This window comes from Enoplosus armatus, chromosome 1, assembly GCF_043641665.1.
Source record: "Enoplosus armatus isolate fEnoArm2 chromosome 1, fEnoArm2.hap1, whole genome shotgun sequence".
Classification (NCBI taxonomy): Eukaryota; Metazoa; Chordata; class Actinopteri; order Centrarchiformes; family Enoplosidae; genus Enoplosus; species Enoplosus armatus.
Window position 1 is genome coordinate 1,072,726 of NC_092180.1, and position 21,148 is coordinate 1,093,873.

General features: G+C 43.4%; 3 protein-coding genes across 3 annotated transcripts; all 3 read right to left on the reverse strand.

The window, feature by feature from the left end:
* Positions 1–3,131: 3,131 nt before the first annotated feature.
* On the reverse strand, positions 3,132–6,459 carry LOC139284975 (teneurin-2). The gene is made up of 7 exons (XM_070905383.1): positions 6,341–6,459; positions 5,621–5,678; positions 5,446–5,515; positions 5,271–5,348; positions 4,656–4,721; positions 4,453–4,527; positions 3,132–4,088 (listed from the first exon to the last, which is right to left on the reverse strand). The coding sequence occupies exons 1-7, from the start codon at positions 6,457–6,459 to the stop codon at positions 3,805–3,807; spliced, it is 750 nt and encodes a 249-aa protein (XP_070761484.1). The 3' UTR covers positions 3,132–3,804.
* Positions 6,460–12,311: 5,852 nt separating this feature from the next.
* On the reverse strand, positions 12,312–14,317 carry LOC139284034 (membrane progestin receptor beta-like). The gene is made up of 5 exons (XM_070904189.1): positions 14,033–14,317; positions 13,832–13,944; positions 13,179–13,335; positions 12,893–13,108; positions 12,312–12,623 (listed from the first exon to the last, which is right to left on the reverse strand). Exons 1-5 carry the CDS (start codon positions 14,315–14,317, stop codon positions 12,312–12,314), a joined length of 1,083 nt encoding a protein of 360 aa, XP_070760290.1.
* Positions 14,318–17,269: 2,952 nt separating this feature from the next.
* On the reverse strand, positions 17,270–20,031 carry il17a/f2 (interleukin 17a/f2). The gene is made up of 3 exons (XM_070909445.1): positions 19,999–20,031; positions 18,819–18,979; positions 17,270–17,667 (listed from the first exon to the last, which is right to left on the reverse strand). Exons 1-3 carry the CDS (start codon positions 20,029–20,031, stop codon positions 17,433–17,435), a joined length of 429 nt encoding a protein of 142 aa, XP_070765546.1. The 3' UTR covers positions 17,270–17,432.
* Between the last annotated feature and the right edge of the window lie 1,117 nt (positions 20,032–21,148).

Genomic DNA, 21,148 nt, shown 5'->3' on the forward strand with positions numbered 1-21,148 from the left:
ATGTAATGTGAGCTTTGTAGTATTTATCTCCATGTGATGTGATGTTTCATAGTACTACTGCAGTACTGTGTGTAGTTGTACTGTGTATGAGGACAACAAAGAGCAGCTTGTAGGCGGAGATCAGTCCCTCACTGATTACATAACCCAGTCTGACTCTACCTCTCTACCCCCCCCCCCCCCCCCCGTGTCCTCAGCGTGCGTGTGCGTGTGCGTGTATGTGTGTGTGTGTGTGTGGAGCTGCACGTAGCAACAACACACCGCCGCTTCACACTCGTGAGCTACGTGCTGATACTGTTTTTAAAGGAACATGTTAATGTGTGTTTGACCCACTTCCATACATTACAGTGATAATAATAATAATAATAATGAAAAAACAACAAGTGAATCATAAAGAAAGAAAATGTAACTCGATACACCAAATTTAAAGAACAAGTAATTATATCTATTTATACTGTATATGTAGAGGGAAATACTTTTTACTTCACTACAGTTATTTAACAGCTTCAGTTATTTTACAGATTCAGATTAATAATAAGTGTTATTATAGATTAATAAACACAGCAGTATATGAAGCAGTTAGTAGTTATGAACACACTAATGCATCATTAATTATCATTTTTCTGAAATGGGCCATTCAGCATAATACGTACTTTTACTTTTGGTACTTTAAGTATATTTTGATGCTAACACTTTTGTACTTCTTGTACTTCAGTCAGTCGGTTTGTCTGATGGACCCAGAGTTCATGTTGTTGTGTCAGATTATTATCAGTGTTATTATTATTGATTATTAGTATTAGTTCTGCTGCAGTGACTCATCCAGCTGATGCTGTTGTTTAATCCTGATTAGTTAATAACGAGTGTGAATCTACAGATGGAGCAGCTCTGAGAGGATCAACTGCAGTGTGTCCACATGGAGACTCCATACTGGGAACCAGTTTCTACTGGTTGATAAATTTCACATTCATTCATTTCAATGCAAATTGTTTTATTATCAAACTCAAACGTGAAGAACAAAAGAGACATTCAATATTTTAAACAAGTTTAATCTGAACTTTAAATGGGCTTCATGGTCCTCATGGTCCTCATGGGCTTCATGGACTTCATGGTGTTCATGGACTTCATGGTCCTCATGGTCTTCATGGACTTCATGGTTTTCATGGACTTCATGGTTTTCATGGACTTCATGGTTTTCATGGACTTCATGGTCTTCATGGTCTTCATGGACTTCATGGTCCTCATGGTCTTCATGGACTTCATGGTCTTTATGGACTTCATGGTCTTCATGGTTTTCATGGTCTTCATGGTGTTCATGGACTTCATGGTCTTCATGGACTTCATGGACTTCATGGTTTTCATGGACTTCATGGTCTTCATGGACTTCATGGTCCTCATGGTCTTCATGGACTTCATGGGCTTCATGGACTTCATGGTCTTCATGGACTTCATGGTTTTCATGGACTTCATGGACTTCATGGTCCTCATGGTCTTCATGGACTTCATGGTTTTCATGGACTTCATGGTCTTCATGGTCTTCAGGGACTTCATGGTCTTCATGGTGTTCATGGACTTCATGGTCCTCATGGTCTTCATGGACTTCATGGTTTTCATGGACTTCATGGACTTCATGGTCTTCATGGACTTCATGGTCCTCATGGTCTTCATGGACTTCATGGTTTTCATGGACTTCATGGACTTCATGGTCTTCATGGTGTTCATGGACTTCATGGTCTTCATGGTCTTCAGGGACTTCATGGTCTTCATGGTGTTCATGGACTTCATGGTCTTCATGGACTTCATGGTCTTCATGGTGTTCATGGACTTCATGGTCTTCATGGTCTTCATGGACTTCATGGTCTTCATGGACTTCATGGTCTTCATGGTCTTCATGGACTTCATGGTCTTCATGGTGTTCATGGACTTCATGGTCTTCATGGACTTCATGGTCTTCATGGACTTCTTGGTCCTCATGGTCTTCATGGACTTCATGGTCTTTATGGACTTCATGGTCTTCATGGACTTCATGGCCTTCATGGACTTCATGGTCTTCATGGACTTCATGGACCCCCCTGGCCTGTTCAAAGTTTGTACTGTTGTTATTACATGAGCATCCTCCTTTCAGCCTGAAAGTGGATCCTCAGTTTCCCATGATGCACTGCATTAGTCGTTGGAAAGCTGGAAACTTTCTGAGAGCTCTGATAGTTAAAACAACAGAAGTGAGACCAGACAAACATGGACGCCTCACAGTCCGTCCTTCGTCCTTCTGTTCGGTCAGTGGAAACTGTTGAAAACAGCTTTGTGCGCTTTGAGAAAAGAACTGAAGGGACATAGTTTGGGTTTGGAGGCTACACATTTATTATAATCTGTCTCATTACGGAAGTGAAGCTCTGAGTTACTGCTAATCACTTCCTGCGGCTGTTGTTTCACATTAACAGCTAAATCAAACGTTGCAGCTTTGTTCGAACAGTGTTGGTGCAAACCGGCAGCTGTTAGATGAAGAGGAAACCACTCATCCAATCACAAACCTGATGGCTCATGCTCACCTGTTTCCTGCCAGTCTTTCACATGAGAAGGTGGGGGGCGTCTTTCAGGTCATGCTGTGTCTTAGTTCCCCCCCCGACGTTTATGGTAAACATACAGACGGTATCGTGTCTTTGTGTTTGCTCTGCTTTAGACAACAGTTTCGTCATGACAACGTCTCTGAGCACAAAGCAGCTCCATGGAGAAACGCTTCTCCCAGTTTGGTGTGGAGGAACTCGACTGGTCTGCGGTCCTGATCTCAGCCCCATCCACCACCTGTGGGATGAACTGGAGTTGCTTTTCTTACTGGGAGCTGTTAGAAAGTACATGTCAGCTGATCGACAGGGTGAACGTGCCTGTTGACACATTTTCCAGAATCTTATTCATCCACCAAAACCCTTCAGCTGAACTCAGTTAATCATAGCAGGACGTTACCAACACACACACACACACGCACACACACACACACACACACACACACGCACACACACACACACACACACACACACACACACACACACACACAGCACTGTCAGTTACAGTTGGACGTCATCATGACACAGCAACATCATCTGACTCACCATGAGTTTCTGAATGCTGCAACTTTATTCCAAACTTGCATCCACCAGTTATAAACCTGATGACACACCAGGGCCGCTCTCTCTTTTTGAATTGCTTTTCTTACAGAACGATGGAAAATATATCTACAAACAAAGCAGAGTCTCCTCCGTCAACAGAGACCTGGTTCACACAGAGACAGGAGGACATCGGACTGATTCAGCTGTTAACACACGGTGGACACTAGTTGTCCTGTTAGCGACTGAGCTAAGCTAATGAGATCAGGGAGCTTTTATTTCCTTAAATAACTTTTTATTGAACAAAATACTAAAACGAATGAGAGAAAGTGGAGGGAAGCAGCAGGAGATATTGTGACTGACTCTTTACAGAAGATGAATCCTGATGATTTAAAGACCCCTGATCTTTCCTCTAGCGCCACCATCAGGACAAAACCTCTACTTGCACACAAAAACATCATAAACATTATGAAATCTAATAAACGGGAAGTTCAGATTAGTTTCATTAATATACATAATATAAAAAGTATAAATAATGTGATGGATTATCTCTTGATTTCTTGAGTACAAACATCAGTACGATCTGTGGTTTATGAGCTAAATGTTGAAGAGACGTCCTCCGTCCTCCGTCTTTGTTTGTCTTTATCTTTTGTAACTCATCTTTCATCTCTCATCATTCGTCCTTTCATCCTTCATCATTTGTCCTTCATCGTTACTCCTTCCTGTCAGGCAGTGGAGGTGAAGACTCCTTCTCCTCCTCCTCCTCCACCTGCACCTCCTCAGGTGTGTGATCAGGGGGCGTGGTCAGTCTCACCTTCTTGCTGACTCGAGCGTACACTGAATTCCTGTCGAGGTCAGAGCGAGCGCTGTGCTCCTCCCCTGGCTCGTGATTGGTCGGTGGTGATAACACATCAGCATCACCGGCGATGCAGCTCTGCCCTCCTCCGATGGTGTGGTAGATGTGGGCGGAGCCTGGAGGGGTGGAGCTGTTCAGATCTGTAGACAGAGACATTATATAAGAATATATTTACTGATTATTAGTATTACTAAAAGATGTCTCTTTCTTTCTTCCTCTCCTCTCTTTTCATCGTCTTCTTCCTTGTATCACTGTATCCCAACAATCCCACCTCCTCAGCTCTTTCACACCTTATGACGCAAAGACTTTCTGCTCTCACCAATAATTATTAACCACACTGTCACATTGTATAGTTTCTATTTTTACTTCTGTTCTTATTTGTGTTTTATAAACCTCCAATTTAATGTTGTAATTTTCATCTGGACGTATTTTGTCTTTGTGCTGCTGCAACAACTGAGTTTCTCTGCTTATCTACTTATTATGTCACTGAAAACATAAACTGACCTTGGCTCTGTGGCGCCCTCAGGTGGCTCCTCCATGGGCTGAACGGGGCGGAGCTTTCCTCTTCAGGTTTTGACTCTGAACACACACACACACACACACACACACACACACACACACACACACAAGCGAGCATCATGGGAAATATCGTAACCAAGTCTCTGATATGTTTTAGTGTCATCAGTAAAAAAAAAGACATAAAATACCTCCAGCAGTTTCAGGATCTCTTGTTGGCGTCTTCATCACTGCTTCGCTGCCATTGGTCTGAACTTCTGAGTACACACACACACACACACACACACACACACACACACACACACACACACACACACACACACATCAACAGCAGCCTCAAGTGTCCCATTCAAATGCCTGCAACCTCTTTCTGTTTTAGTCCACCTTAAAAATGAGTACATTTTAATTTTGAAGAAAAATATTTAACATATTTAAATTTGGTTGAATTCATTGTTTATAGGTAAATATTAATCTGTAAAGCAACAGATCGTCTGTTGGTTTTTATTCTGAGTGATCGAGAATGGGCGTTAAGAAGTATTTAACTTTAGATAGTATAATAATATATTATATTATAATAATATTCAATCTAAAATAGTGGAGAGTGATGAGAGTATGTGCATGTTATATTGGGGCTGGACAGTAAAAAAAAAAATCTTAGTTTCTGATTGGCTGGCAGCTGTCTAACCTAAATCAGTGCTGTAGGTAACCATAGCAACAGTACTGATGCTTCAGGCTGGTGGAACTGACTGAACCACGATGTTAAACTGAATACAAACACACTTTGGACATAATAAACCCACTCTGACCGTGGTGGCTCTGTGGCGCCGCCAAGTGGCTCCTCCAGGGAGTGAAGGGAGCTGTGTTGGCTTCTGCAGAGTTAAACTCTAAACACACACACACACACACACACACACACACACACATGGATAAGAGACAGAAAATCACTGGTCATCTTTTCCTGTCAAAGCCACGTTCACTCACCTTTCTCATCGTTTCGGATCTCTTTGATCATCGGATTCTCTCTCGCCACCATGGCTTCCTCCAGCTTCACCTGTCAGTCAACGAGACATTAAAGATATGTTCCACCTCTCAGAGGATTTAGAGTTTGAAATGAAGAGATGAAAAGTCTCCATCTCACAGGTCAAAGGTCTCTTACCACTCGGACCAGAGCGGAAGGGTTTTTGTCTTCAGGCTCTTGCAGCTCAAATGAGCGTCTGGAAAACCAAAAAACTTTATTTATTTATTGAACTTTGTGAGGCTGCTGCATCTCGGTCCTTCTGCAAGATTCACAATATTTTTTGATGCGTGTGATTTTCCTAATGTATGCATGCAGTACACTTGTATTTGTAATAAAACTGCAGTATTACAGTGAGACTAAACTATTACAAAAGACTTCCATGATGCCACATTGACATTTTGTCGGCGGTCCTTCAGTCGTCAGTACAACTGCACTGACAGTCTCACTCTGGGCAAGTTCTAGTTTTACATGTTCAAATATGTCCAGTCAAATGAACTGGGAGATGATCCTCCTCCGTCTGAACAAACTTGTGTTTGTTCAAATGCTGTCGCAGATTCACAGTTTACATTCAGAAGTAAGAGCAGCTCATAAAGTCCCAGCTGCAGTTTGAAGTGAGTTGATTGCACAACGACAAGTTACAGTAATATAAACCTGGATTGATTTGGTTGCTGATACAACACGTGTGTTCCCATCCATGTCACCCAGTGACACAATGCGGCTCATCGATGTGTTTTAATGTTGTTAAGGCTCAGAGGAAGAAGATATATCAGACTTTGGCTTGTTGGTTTGCACATTTGTTAACAGTAATATAAATATAAATGATAAACTTCAGTCATGTAGAGAACTGAACCAGCTGACCTGCTGCATTCACTGCAGAGAGCTGTGAGGAAGATGGAGAGGAGGAGGAGGATGAAGAAACTGAAGACTCCTGCCGAGAGGAACCACGACCCGGCGACCTCAGCTCCGACTGCAGCCATGATCACTGACACAGAGAGAGAGAGACAGGTGTCCAGGTGTGCTGAGAGAACAGGAAGCGAGTCTGTGCGACCTCTCTGTCTGAGACAGTTGAAATGTCCCGATGGCCGACTTCCTCAACACACCTGAGACCTGCACGGACCACAGCAACGGATAAATGAATGAATCATTATGATGAGATGTGGTTCAGACCTTCATGGTCCCCTCAGGATGAACTGTAGTAACTGTGGTGATCCTCTGACTCTTCATCAGCGCCACCATCAGGTCAACATGTTCATGTGTCCAACACTTTATGACCAAATACCTGCAGAGCTGATGACGTTCATCAGCCTCAGCTGGACTCTATGTTTACTGCTAGTTAGCTCATGTTAGCATGCTAAACTAAGATGGTGAACATGGTGAACATTATACCTGCTAAACGTTAGCAGCTGATGTTAGCATTTAGCTCAAAGCACTGCTGTGTCTAAGTTCAGCCTCACAGGGCAGCTAGCTGCAGACGTCTGAAAGTCTGTAGTATTGATTCTATACTTTTTATTAAATGTGTATTTTTTGTTATGGTGTGTGAATACTGTGCAGGTTATTACGGTCTTGTGTCTTCTCTGTAACTACATGGACGTAGTTTCTGCTGTGTTGTTCTTTGTATTAATATTTGGTTTATCAACAGAGGCCGCTGTTCACTTCCTGTTTCCTACCCACAGTCAGTGTTGTTTCTTTTAACCATGACCGCCATCGTTCACCAACCTTAGCCACCTGGTTAATACTGTAACCATGACGACGAAGGTCCCCCAGCCTTACAGAATTATAAACCAAACCATAATCTTTCCTTCAGCATAGCATTGTCACATCATAAAGCAGGTTTAAATCAGCAGTGACTCATAACAGTTTAAATAAATGACATAAATGAATAAATCTGATCCCGTTACAGAACAGCTGTCCTGATGTTAACAGCTTCACGTTCAGCTGCGCACAAACATCACACAGTAAATGAAAATGTGCCGTTTAGTTTCAGTTTCTGTCGACGAGCCAGTGAAAAGTACAACATTCACAGTGACTCAGAGACTTTATGAATACATTTACATTTTAGTGGTTTATATTGGAGAGCTAATGACTGCTACATGTAAACAAGCTACAGTTTCTCTGATCATTAACATGAGCAATGATATGTGGAAGGTCAACGGTCAGAGCCGGTATTCTCTTAAATACTTAAAAGTAGGAATGTGAACAAACTGAGGATGACTGAAGGCTCACGTCTTTCTTACAGCTCCTCTGAGCTTCACCTCAGACGCCAAAAAACACAGAAACATGAGAATGTTCCAAAACTAGTCACGACAGAAGTTTTGAAACCGGTGTGTAAACACAACCGACTACACATGAGGTAATATTTACCTTTTAACATCATCACACCACCACAGCAGACAATGTGTGCAAAGGCCTTGAGTCACGAGCAATAACAGAACACACATGCTGTGTGTGTCGTGTGATGTCAGTTCCTGTTTACAGACCAAGATGGAGAAGCTGTGTGGAGGTTTACCTTGTTCTCTCACTTCCAGCTCAGCGAGACTTGAAGCAGCAGCAGTTTAATCATCCTGACTGACTCCTGTCAGACAAACACAAGACCATCAGAACAAACAAGCAGCTGAGGCTGGACAGGTGTGTCCGACGTAATTATGATTTATTGAAGTGTTCAAAGGGATAGTTTGGCATACAGGGAAAAGTATTCTCTTTCAGGGGAGAGAGTTAGATGACAAGATCGATTAAATATAAGGCTCCAGCCAGCAGCTGGTTAGCTTAGCTTAGCATAAAGACTGGAAACAGATGGAAACAGCATTCACAATACATTCCATCAATTAGCTTGGAGAGGTTTAAAAACAAACAACAAATAAATAAACAATAGATAAATACACAAATATGAACCAAAATAGAAGCGTATTTACACATAGAGACAAAATGCAGATTTTCACGTGAAGATGTTTCTAAATGTCAATAAACACTTGAGACAAACACGTAATGAAAACTGAACCATCTCCACAACAACAGCTGAGCTGCAGACAGACTGACACCGGACCGCTGTTTGTATGTGACCGTCTGCATCACACACAGGAGCCTAATACATTGTTAAAATACTTATATATATACATATATACTGTATATTGTATATATGTCTGATATTTCCTCCTACAGAATTTATATTATTGTTTAATAATTCCCACAAATATATAAGTTGTGTCAGCAGTATAGACTTACATGTGACTTGTCGGTACTTCTTGTCATCTTTATTTCTGTGTTATTTCTGATATTGTATAAAATAAATAACAGTTTCAAAAAAAAATTCATGCAATTAGTCTCAGACTAGTTTTATGACTCTTAACATTTTAACATTGACATGTTTTGATAACTGCAGACAGCTGAAGGACGGGAGAACGATCCTGAACCTCTGACTGTTAAAGACTTCTAGATCTAACAGAAATATAAAGAACAATATCCAAGTCGACTCGTTATTAACTAGTTGTGAAGCCTACCTGTGTCCCTGGACAGCTGTGAGTTCAGCTTCAGATACTGTATGTGAGGAGTTGTTCCTGCTGCAGGTTTACTCATTGACAGACTGAACAAACACGGACACGCTCAGCTGCTTAAAGACACACACACACACATGTGAGACTGATGGACAGGCAGGAGACACCATCACCACCACCCTCTTGTTCAAATTCAAATTCAAAGGGACTTTATTGTCATTGGAAACAGACGTTTAAGCAAGTGTAAAAAAAAAACATGTACATAAACAGAATAATTGTGATTTTGCTGTTGTAAATATATATTGTTCTCTGTCTTCCTCAGAGTCACATGAGAGGATGGATATCAGTTTCTCTGTACTGGATGTACAGAGATCTTTAGCCTAGCTTAGCAGAAAGACTGGAAGCAGGGGGAATCTGCTAGCCTAGCTCAATTAAAAGAGAAAACATTCAGCTAGGCTTTGTCGACTAACGGGACCTGGGAGTTACCTTAATAGCTTTTTTTAGAACTAAAGACAGATGAGCTACAAACACGTTTCTCAAAGACAAAAAAAACAATTATTTCATTAATTAGGGTTAACTGCTAGCTTAGCGCCACTCCACCTTCCAACAGCAACAAGTTTGTCTGATTAATGAGTTGCTGCAAAGTGAATAAAACCTACCGATGGATCGTAGAGTTTCTGTCATGAATTTGTTTAAACAGTTTCTCATCCAGCTACAAGCCAGCTCACTTGCTAGCTAGACATTTTGATTGCTAGCAGGCTAGCTTGCTGGCCTGCTAGCAATAGTGCAACTAGCACAGGGTTTTTTAGAATGTATTAAATGATATGGATGCAGGAGATGCTAAGCCATTTCTAGCTGGAAAAGGAACAATCTCTCATGCTTGCATCAAAACAAAACATGTTTATTGAACAGCTGTTTATTGAACAGCTGTGGATATAAACTGTCAAGTAAACCCAGCTGACTACAGGATGGACTGGTGGACACAACATGTACATCAGACAGTTTTTTCTCTTTCTATGGAACTAGGCTAGCAGTTTCCCCCTTGCTTCCAGTCTTCGTGCTAAGCTAGGCTAAACACATTCCGGATCTTTCCTGGAATGGACACGGAGTAATTCCCAAAATGTCCTAATGTTCTTTCAGGCAATGAGATAATTCTGTTTTGTAGTTTTGAAAAGCACATGGTTCAGAACCGTCATCTTTTATTGATAAAAATTTGAAGTTGAATTTGAAGTTTGTGAAGAATCTGTGATAGCGTCAAGGTCCTGTTTAGAATATCTTCAGGATCTTGACCCCTGACTGTAGTTAGCAACCCTGTATGCATTCATTGTTTTAGTGCATGTCTGTTTTATTAGTTAGTCATTTGTAAAGGACTTTGAACTGCACTAACTTTTATGAAGGTCCCATATAAATAGTTTGATTGATTGACTGAAAAAATGTCCGGACCGCATTCCAGCTCAGATGAACCCCCCATGACATTTCCTCTAGCGCCACCCTCAGGACAAACTTTACATTTCTAGCTCCTCTACATGTAAGTCTCTAAAAGAAGTTCAATCATCAGAATGTTGTTTGTTCTGTACAGTACTTTAAGACTGTATTGTGGCTGTAATGAATATTTTCCAGGTGTTTTTCTTCTTTGAGTCTTGTCTGATTCTTTTTCTCTGCAGAATGAAGATGTCAAAACAGAGAATTTGGAGCCAGACAGTTTACAACACTGCACTGAACTGTCAGTGTCACATTTAGCTCGCTCGGCCGTCACATATTCTCCTCGAATAATAAAACACAGAGAGAGGCTTTGTAGTTTTTTATGGCAGTTTTCTGACCACAGGCAGCTGGGACTGATAAGCTTATTAAATCCCAAATCAAACTGTAACTGCAACATTATCTGCAGCTCCACCCAAACACTGCAACTGACACTTAGCGCTTGACTGGTGGAGCGAGGCCTGCAGAGAACTGTGAGAGAGAGATAACAACATCTGTGCAGTTAAAGTGTAGTTAACAAAATGAATCTTATCCCTGTAGTTTCTGGTCATGAGAATAGTTTCAGTTTCGTGTGCAGATGTTTGGAGATCTGCGCCTCCGCCCAAACACAGCTCACAGCATTTAAAAGTTACGTTTCAAAATCAGTACAGTGGTGGTGGTGACAGCACCACCTATTATAGTGTTCTCCATGGGGTCCAAGTTTTGAGTTTTAAACACGATATCTGTGTGGATGGGCACTAACATAGTTTTCAGTGTACAACTTAATTCCAACAGTCTAACAGGCAGTTTCGAACACACTGGAATCAGCTGTTTTATTTCCCACATTTCACCGTACATGACTCCGTCATGTTCAGGTCACAGAGTGACGCACTTCAAGTCAAACAATGATTTCTTTGTGATCACAGAAAAAACAAGAAACTAAAATTTACAAGCAGCACAGGTTCTTACTTTAATATTCATTACACTCACAAACACACTCCTCTAAAGTCATTTTTTTTAATCTCAGCATTCAGTCGTCTCTGTCACAGACACCTGAACTAACCACACTCGACTGTCCCACTGTTGTTACAGACACCTGAACTAACCGCAGACACTCGACTTGTCCTCGGACTTTTCTTTGAGCTGCGATGTTTAGCCCACAAAGGTCTGGTCTCAGGGAAATGGTGCTTAATTTTAAATAAACAATGATATTAAATTGTTTTTAAAAACTCTACCATCCTGATCTAAACATACAGCACAAATAGAATACTGCGGTTCCAAGGCTGGATTTTCCAGGTAACCCCCGCCTTCATAATACAGGATGAACACTGAGTGTCAGAAAGCTGCACATGACTCAGAGTGAAAAATAACATCTCAGTGCTGTTCTTAGAAAGCTAGGCTAACTAGCGTCCACCTTCTGAGTGGAATACAAACTCAAAAGCACTGTCGGTAACGCACCACGGAAGTTGATAGCTGTCAGTTGTCGGTCCACCGCTGCCATAGGAAACTTTGGAGGCTTGAAGCTTCCACAAATATGTCCAAAAACTGTTTTGAAAAATAAAAAAAACATGCACAATAGCTGTAGTACTATTGTAGTTTGTATTTCTTTACACAGAAAGTGAATAGAACTCTTAAAAGGTCAGTTGATTTTCCTAAACTTCAGTTTGAATTTTTACAGTGTCTGTCCATCTGTGTGTTACTGAGTTGGTAAAATGTAAAAAAGCAGAAACCAGAAAATCCAGAAGACCAGTGCTGAACATGAAGATGATCTTCTGCCCTGAGGAGCCGACGCAAATACACTCACACACATTTACAGACAGCTCATGTTTGTCCGCAGAAAAGTCTAATGCAAAGCAAATCCCTCACAGCTTCTTCTTCTTCTTCTATCTTTGCTCTTTCATCAGCTGAGCTTGAGCTCGCCTCCTCATGCCGAGCGCCGTCATCGTGCAGCAGAGCGCCAGGCAGGGGAAGGAGGCGCAGGCCAGCAGGAGGCGCTCCTCTCCGAACTCCCTGACCAGGGCTGGCCGCCGCCACAGAAAGTCCTGGAACAGCGCCTCCTGCTGGACCAGCGTGCAGAAGGACAGCAGGATGTGGAAGAGCTGGTGGCCGTGGCCGACGATGTCAAAGCGGCCCGGGGAGAAGCGCTCAGGTATGGGGCAAGAGAAGAAGAAGGCTGACAGCAGAAACAGCACCACCTGGAGGAGAAATGGTAGAAGACAGTTAAAATCTGTTTCTAGGCAATAATAAACTGTTTAGTTTTTAAGTTTTTTCAGGGTAAGAACACCCTGACCCCGCCCCTGTTTACAGTACCCAGGTTACTACGGTGCACATAAACACGCTCTCTGATTGCCTGCGAGATCTCTGAGTAACCTGGTTACTGAAGTGCGTGTACACATACTAACTGATTCATAGATATTGGGACCCAAAATCAGTTAAAGTCAATAAACTGAGTAAGAAGCACCACCTGCAGGCCGTGCAGTGGCAGTGCAGAGTTGCTTGTCCAGCTGCCGGTGACGAGACGGTGGGCGAGAGGGCTGATGTCCAGCAGGTAGGCCATGCCCATCGGCACCACCTGGCAGAGCTTCCTGTGGAGCGGGTATGGCCGCCGGAAACGAAGTTTCGCATAACAGCAGGCAGAGCAGGAGAACCAGGCGAGGATTGCGGCGGCCGGGAGGAAGACCTGCAAGAAATGGCATCATCAGTACATCTGAACGCATCGCTGAGGATCGATGTAACACACATCAACTGACCTGTCCCAGCATGCTTTGTGTCCAGGAGCTGTCCGAGCTGTACAGGCACAGAGCCAGAGCGCAGCCGTACTGGTAGACGGCCACGCCCACGTAATCCAGGAAGAACAGCGAGTAATGCGCCTGCTCCGAGTGGGACTGCAACAGGTGAGCCGCAGCACTGCAACATGCAACTTAGGTGATTAGTTAATATTCAACTTAGATTCATCAAGTGGACACAAACACGACTCCAACGAGACGAGCATGTTGTCAGCTGTTTGATAACAACTCAATACAGTGATATTATGTCAAGAAGCTTGTTCTGCTGCCCCCAAGTGGCCAAAACAATCTATGAATGCAGCTTCGTTGAAATTTTGTAGGGGGCGCTATAGAGCTACTTCGCCACACCCATGCTCAAGACCCACAAAATATACAATTTTTCTCCACTTCTGGTGTGTGTGTAATAATAATAATCTGAGCAAAAACAAAAGGGTCCTCGCAGGACTTTTCTGCTCTTCTGCCGTAATTATTCAAAGTGACGCCCATAGAGAGAAAGAAAGTACAACTGTCAATGATAAAGTTAGATTTAAACAAGCTAGCAGCTCTGTTAGGCTGCACTAAAGCACAGTACATCAACAAAGAAAATATTTACATTTAAAGCTGTTTTGTTGGCTCACCTGCAGCTCAGGTATGTGACGGCAGAGAGAACGTAGAGGACCAGAGGCAGCGAGGAGACGTCCACAGAAAAGCCCTGACCTTCGGGACCCTGCAGCCGAAAACCCAGGATCCCCTGAGGAGGTCAAAGGTCAAACAGCAGGAGGTTAAACATGTAGCTTTCCAACTCCAGGAGGTCAAACAGGACGGTAACAGTTTAGTACCCCTCCCTGCAGGACGGTGAAGATCATGAACCTCATCACCACGCAGGCGGCGGCCAACAGGTGGCTCCACACGTTCAGAGTCTCATTGTGGATCTGGAAGAGGCTGAGGACGTAACTACGCCACGACAGGCCCGGAGGACGGTACCCAGACAGGATGAACCGCTCCCGAAACAGAGGGGGGACGTCCACGTCTCGGACGGTGGGGGGGAGGGAGGGGAGGAGGCGGTCCAGCAGAGGGAGGAAGGTGAGGCACAGAGAGGGAGGGGCGAACGACACCCAAGGCATGATGGGAGAGGATCCTGAGTTCAACTCCTTGTTCTGTACGAAGCTGAAACAATTAAAAGAAATCCTACAGTCAGGTGGGTGGGTGGTTAGACAGGTGTGTAGAGGGTCAGACAGGTGTGTTGGTGAGACAGGTGTGTTAATGGTTAGACAGGTGTGTAGAGGGTCAGACAGGTGTGTTGGTGAGACAGCTGTGTTGGTTAGACAGGTGTGTTGGTGAGACAGGTGTGTTGATGGTTAGACAGGTGTGTTGGTGAGACAGGTGTGTAGAGGGTCAGACAGGTGTGTTAGTGAGACAGGTGTGTTGGTTAGACAGGTGTGTTGATGGTTAGACAGGTGTGTTGGTGAGACAGGTGTGTTGATGGTTAGACAGGTGTGTTGGTGAGACAGGTGTGTAGAGGGTCAGACAGGTTTGTTAGTGAGACAGGTGTGTTGGTTAGACAGGTGTGTTGATGGTTAGACAGGTGTGTTGGTGAGACAGGTGTGTTGATGTTTAGACAGGTGTGTTGGTTAGACAGGTGTGTTGATGGTTATACAGGTGTGTTGGTGAGACAGGTGTGTTGATGGTTAGACAGGTGTGTTGGTGAGACAGGTGTGTTGATGGTTAGACAGGCGTGTTGATGGTTAGACAGGTGTGTTGGTGAGACAGGTGTGTTGGTGAGACAGGCGTGTTGATAGTTAGACAGGTGTGTTGGTTAGACAGGTGTGTTGGTGAGACAGGTGTGTTGATGGTTAGACAGGTGTGTTGATGGTTAGACAGGTGTGTTGGTGAGACAGGTGTGTTGATAGTTAGACAGGTGTGTTGGTTAGACAGGTGTGTTGGTGAGACAGGTGTGTTGATGGTTATACAGGTGTGTTGGTGAGACAGGTGTGTTGGTTAGACAGGTGTGTTGATGGTTAGACAGGTGTGTTGATGGTTATACAGGTGTGTTGGTGAGACAGGTGTGTTGATGGTTAGACAGGTGTGTTGGGGAGACAGGTGTGTTGATGGTTAGACAGGCGTGTTGATGGTTAGACAGGTGTGTTGGTGAGACAGGTGTGTTGATAGTTAGTCAGGTGTGTTGGTTAGACAGGTGTGTTGGTGAGACAGGTGTGTTGATGGTTAGACAGGTGTATTGGTGAGACAGGTGTGTTGATAGTTAGACAGGTGTGTTGGTGAGACAGGTGTGTTGATAGTTAGACAGGTGTGTTGGTTAGACAGGTGTGTTGGTGAGACAGGTGTGTTGATGGTTAGACAGGTGTGTTGATGGTTAGACAGGTGTGTTGGTGAGACAGGTGTGTTGATGGTTAGACAGGTGTGTTGGTGAGACAGGTGTGTTGATGGTTAGACAGGTGTGTTGGTGAGACAGGTGTGTTGATGGTTAGACAGGTGTATTGGTGAGACAGGTGTGTTGATAGTTAGACAGGTGTGTTGGTGAGACAGGTGTGTTGGTTAGACAGGTGTGTTGGTGAGACAGGTGTGTTGATGGTTAGACAGGTGTGTTGATGGTTAGACAGGTGTGTTGGTGAGACAGGTGTGTTGATGGTTAGACAGGTGTGTTGATGGTGAGACAGGTGTGTTGATGGTTAGACAGGTGTGTTGATGGTTAGACAGGTGTGTTGGTGAGACAGGTGTGTTGATGGTTAGACAGGTGTGTTGATGGTTAGACAGGTGTGTTGGTGAGACAGGTGTGTTGATGGTTAGACAGGTGTATTGGTGAGACAGGTGTGTTGATGGAAGCAGCTCTCTGATTCTCACCTCTCACTGGCTTCTTCTGCACAGCAACAGCTGCTGAGGCTCATGGGTATCGTAGTATTTAGAGCCGTCCACCCGACTGACAGAAAGAAAGCGATTCATCAGAAAGGAAGTTGAACTCATTTGAAGTGACGTCAGAATAAAACCGTACAGTCTGGTTACATCATCCACCTGCAGCTGCTCCTTCAGCTCCCGCCAGGTAACTTTTAGATGGTCATCTGATTAGTTGATGAAGAAAAAGAAGGCGACGAGACAGCGACACAAAATGAGAGTTTCAGATGTTCTGTGTGTTTCTCATGTGATGGAAATTAAGAATATTAGCCCGTTTCCTGCTGACGCTATAAACAAACCTTTAAGAGGATCAGAGAAAAAACTGTCGAAAAATGCAAAATCACAACCAACAGTAAGAAGGTCAGAGGTCAGAGGTCACAGCCCCCGACAGACAACAGAGGAAACAGACCGACCTGTGGGCTTCAGGATGGGAGCTGCTGCACCGCAGGAGGCATTCCTGTTCTGTTCTGTCCGGTTTGTCAGCGTCGATATTCTGTGAGAGTCACTGACCTGTTCACTGTTCAGTCCTGCAGACCGGCCACTGTCACATGCATGGTGACACACACACACACACACACACACACACACACACACACACACACACACACACACGTCTAACCTCCACAATGTGTTCTTGTTTTCCGCTAATTCGAGCTGATTTCAGTCTGAATGAGTTTTTCTCTGCAGAGGATTTGAGACGTCATGAGACCCAACACACAGCTGACACACACACACACACACACACACACACACACACAGTTGACACACACACACACACACACACACACACACACACACACACACACACACACTTCCCTGCAGAATACAGGCTGTTACACTCTGTTCACCTACTCCACTAAAATGACCACATAGAAGTGTTTTAGAGGCAAACATATAAAGAAACGCAGGTTCTACTTTGTTGATTTACGTGTCGAATGCAGGATCTTTTACTTGAAAGAGAGTATTTCTACACGGTGGTATTGTTACTTTACTTAAGTAAAGGATCTGAGTACTTCTTCCACCACTGCATGAAGAGGAGTGGAGAAAAGATCTGCTCACCATGCAGAAGACAACACGTTGGATTTAGGCAACAACAGTTTGAAGTGTCTTTTTATTAGTACAAATGTCCCTCTTCACATTATATTTGTTTTTATCTGAACACACACACACACACAGGGCTGATGCAGATACAATATGACACCATCCAATTAACAACAAGCTCAGAGTTAAATCAACAAATAATATTTTGATTCCAGTTTTTTCTTTATTTAGTCCCTTTTGTTTCCATTCCAAGCTGTTGGTTCAGGTTGAGGTGGTTGGGGTTGAGGTGGTTCAGTTTTGGTTGGTCTTGGCCCAGACGCAGGTACAGCCGACAGCCACAGAGCGGTATGATGCGGTGTAGCAGCGCCCCCCCTCCTGCCGGTTCAGGACCAGGACGTTCTGGTAGATGGGGACTGAGTTCAGGTTGTCTCTGCCTTTCTGTCCGGGCTTGGGACTGGAACAGAAGCTGAAGCTGCACTCGGCCTCCCAGAGGGTGGAGGGGATCCGGTTCTTCACCGTAGACGACCTGAACAAACAACAGCGATGGAGTCGAGGGTTTGTACACGAGGATTGAGGGTGGACCGTCGGTGAGCCTCCCCCCAACCACTATAACTCTGGATATCATTATTCATCTGTTTATTTGTTCCCTCTGTTCACTGTTTTAGCCTGCATTACATTAAAGGAGCAAAAATTATTTAAAAAAATTAACAAAATGCCTTTAAAAAGACGTCTCACCAGAAACAAAAAGTTTATCAATTAAGAAAAAAAGTGAATTTAAGTTGTTATTTGAGATTTTATTCAAAGAACAACAGCTTCCTTTTTTTATTTGTGTCAGGTTCACATGATTTAATGTTTCTGTTTTGGACATTTACTCATTGATTTGTGTTTTTTTCAGTCTTCAGTTTTATATATTTTTAACTAAACGAGGAACAAAAAAGATCAATTAAATTCTGTTCAGCTGAAGTTGAAGATGAAGAAATTAAAATAGGATCCACTGAAATTTAGAATAACTAAAGGCAGAGTCGCTCATGACAGATTTAATTTTAGTTTCACTTTAAAATCATCAGCTGGATGTTTATTAAAGGTCCAGGCAGTTCATTCACTCACTCACCGACTCGTTCATTCACTCACTCACCGACTCGTTCATTCACTCACTCACAGACTCGTTCACTCACCGACTCGTTCATCCACTCACTCACCGACTCGTTCATTCACTCACCGACTCGTTCATCCACTCACTCACAGACTCGTTCATTCACTCACAGACTAGTTCACTCACCGACTCGTTCATCCACTCACTCACCGACTCGTTCATTCACTCACCGACTCGTTCATCCACTCACCGACTCGTTCATCCACTCACTCACCGACTCGTTCATTCACTCACTGACTTGTTCACTCACTCACAGACTCGTTCATTCACTCACCGACTCGTTCATTCGCTCACAGACTCGTTCACTCACTCACCGACTCGTTCATTCACTCACAGACTCGTTCATTCGCTCACCGACTCGTTCATTCGCTCACCGACTCGTTCATTCGCTCACCGACTCGTTCATTTGCTCACTGACTTGTTCACTCACTCACAGACTCGTTCATTCACTCACTCACCGACTCGTTCATTAACTCACTAACTTGTTCACTCACTCACAGACTCGTTCATGTTGTCACACTGACCTCCAGCTCCATGGAGACAGAGACCTGCTGTGGATGTTCCCGTTTCCTTCAGAGGAGGAGGACACCTCTGAGGAGAACGCCAACATGGAGTCACAACCAGGAGGAGGAGGAGCTTCAACCCTGGAGGAGGAGGAGACGACCCACAATGCAATGCAACATACCTGAGGAGCGGAGAGATGATTACTGTACGATGAAGGCTTATTATGCAGAACATTAGACGCTATTTCTTCAAAAACAAGATCAGCTTGTTGGTCACATTGTTGACAAGTCAGATTGGAGTCTCAGGTCCAGGTCCAGGTCCAGGTCCGGGTCAGTTTATAAAATCAACTCCACCTCAGGCGGTTACAATATTTAAATACTGTTTGCATGTTCATTTATTAATAATAATCCAATAGTATAACATGTACAAATGGTTGAGACGTTTAATCAGTTTGTGTGCAGATGTTGTGTTTGTTTAGCCTCGAGTCGGGTCTCCAACAGGCCACAGGAAGTTCTTTAGTCCCTCAGACCTTCACACCGTGTCCATGTTTCCACAAACACACTGATCTGACCGCTGCAACAAATACTTGATTCATGAAGACATGTAAAAAAGTATCATACAGGATGCCGGATGGCTGCAGGAGAATTAATACAATAAGTTGAATAAGTGTGGTTATGCAGTCAGTGAAGATGATTAGTTCATTTATTATTTCATCAGCGCAGTTAAAGACACAGAACACAAGTTATTAATCTGACTACGAGAGAAGTATATCGTAAGAACATTCAGACACATTTCAGAGAGGAAACTGCTCGCAGGGCGACGTCTCATCACTGAGCTAGAAATTACACTTGTTTTGACATTTCACTCCTCCTCAAGTTCATGATGTATTCATTTTATTCATGTATTCATTTAAATGCACTTCTTTTTTAGATTTGAAAAAGTGTGTCTTATATAAACACTATGTAAAGATGTAAATGTGGTTAGAGGTTAAATTAAAGTTCTGTGAGTTTGAATCCGAGCGCTCGTCGAGGTGCAGTGGTTCATTTGTGAACTTACTTTAGTTTTGTCTCATTCAGATTAGCTGATCATCAGACTGAATTGGTCGCATATTGTTCATGTGTCCTGTTTGAATTATGGGAGATGATTGGTTCATCGATCAGTGTGTCATCGGTTCGTATTGTTAATAAGGTCGATGCTCACCAGCAGAGTGCAGACGCTGCGTCTCAGCTCCATGTCGTCCGCGTGGTCCCGTCCAGCTTCTGTGAGCGACGGCTCTGAGCTCAGGTGTATTTATGAGGATCTGATCGCAGCAGATCTCTCAGCTGATAACCAGGCGGTGACATGAGACGGGAGATTCCTGTTATCTCTGCAGCCCATCTGATGAAAGTCTGCGATTGACTCAGAAACATATTCACTTCATTCTGTTTTCAGTCCCAAGGTTTCCAAAGATACTAAATACTTTTCACTGTACACGTAGAGAATACTTCCATCTGACGGTCAGAGAGATTCACAGTGCGAGAATCATGAAGCTGTAATGAAGAGCTCCCGGGAAGGAGGGAAGGAGGGATGTAAGGAAGGAAAGGACTCATTAGAGACTTATTAGACTCTTCTTCATGTTGACTGTAGTAGCCCCCCCCCCCCCCCCCCAAACATCTGGTGTCAGAACCCAGCTTCACTGTTTACAGAATGATAATAAAAAGGCAGTTTGAATTGATGTGAGCGACTTTGTTCATATGGGATCAATATAGAGAGATTTAGTGTGAAGTCATTGTAGAACGTAGAACGTGATGAATAGAACTGAAGTGTGTTCTTGAAGCCACTGAAGGGATGCTGAGATTGGGCTAATGAGTTTTCTTCTCAATGTTCCAGTTAAAATCTGCGTTTTGAACCATTTCAAGATGATTTTTCTACTGAGTGCTGAATGTACCTGCAGTCGCTTCTTTTATTCAAACTTTGCTGCTTGTGTGGTCGTTCTGAAGTTTCAGAGACGTTCTGAAGTTTCCTCCCCATCTCTTTCTGCCTTCATTTCCTGTCAATAAAGGCATAAAATGCCTCCAGAAAAATCTATTTCCCGCTTCTCTCTGCAGATAAGAGACACTGTGCCGTCGACCCGAAGTAAAAGCTCCTTATCTCATCACTCTACAGGTGTATGAACTCCACCACCTACTGCTTTTATCTGTCTTGCTTCATATTGCGTATTGTGGATGCTCATGAAGCAGCAGTTTCTTATCTGTACTAAGCATCTGTCCACTTCCTGTTGCTGTCTTGTCACTTCGGTTTCTCTGCGTGGGATCGATAAAGTTGTTATCTCAGTTATCAGTTATCTTCTTCTGTCAGCCTTTCATGCTTT

Excerpts from the sequence above, each read along its gene's own strand:
- LOC139284975 (XM_070905383.1), bottom strand. The coding sequence starts at position 6,459 with ATGGCTGCAGTCGGAGCTGAGGTCGCCGGGTCGTGGTTCCTCTCGGCA. Across the intron at positions 4,722-5,270 it reads GGCGCCACAGAGCCACCACG|AAGTTCAGACCAATGGCAGC; the intron begins GTCAGAGTGGGT and ends GTGTGTACTCAG. Across the intron at positions 4,528-4,655 it reads AGATCCTGAAACTGCTGGAG|AGTCAAAACCTGAAGAGGAA; the intron begins GTATTTTATGTC and ends GTGTGTGTTCAG.
- LOC139284034 (XM_070904189.1), bottom strand. The coding sequence starts at position 14,317 with ATGCCTTGGGTGTCGTTCGCCCCTCCCTCTCTGTGCCTCACCTTCCTC. Across the intron at positions 13,336-13,831 it reads GTCACATACCTGAGCTGCAG|TGCTGCGGCTCACCTGTTGC; the intron begins GTGAGCCAACAA and ends TGCATGTTGCAG. Across the intron at positions 13,109-13,178 it reads CACAAAGCATGCTGGGACAG|GTCTTCCTCCCGGCCGCCGC; the intron begins GTCAGTTGATGT and ends CATTTCTTGCAG.
- il17a/f2 (XM_070909445.1), bottom strand. The coding sequence starts at position 20,031 with ATGGAGCTGAGACGCAGCGTCTGCACTCTGCTG. Across the intron at positions 18,980-19,998 it reads GCAGCGTCTGCACTCTGCTG|GTATGTTGCATTGCATTGTG; the intron begins GTGAGCATCGAC and ends TCCGCTCCTCAG. Across the intron at positions 17,668-18,818 it reads CTGTCTCCATGGAGCTGGAG|GTCGTCTACGGTGAAGAACC; the intron begins GTCAGTGTGACA and ends TTGTTTGTTCAG.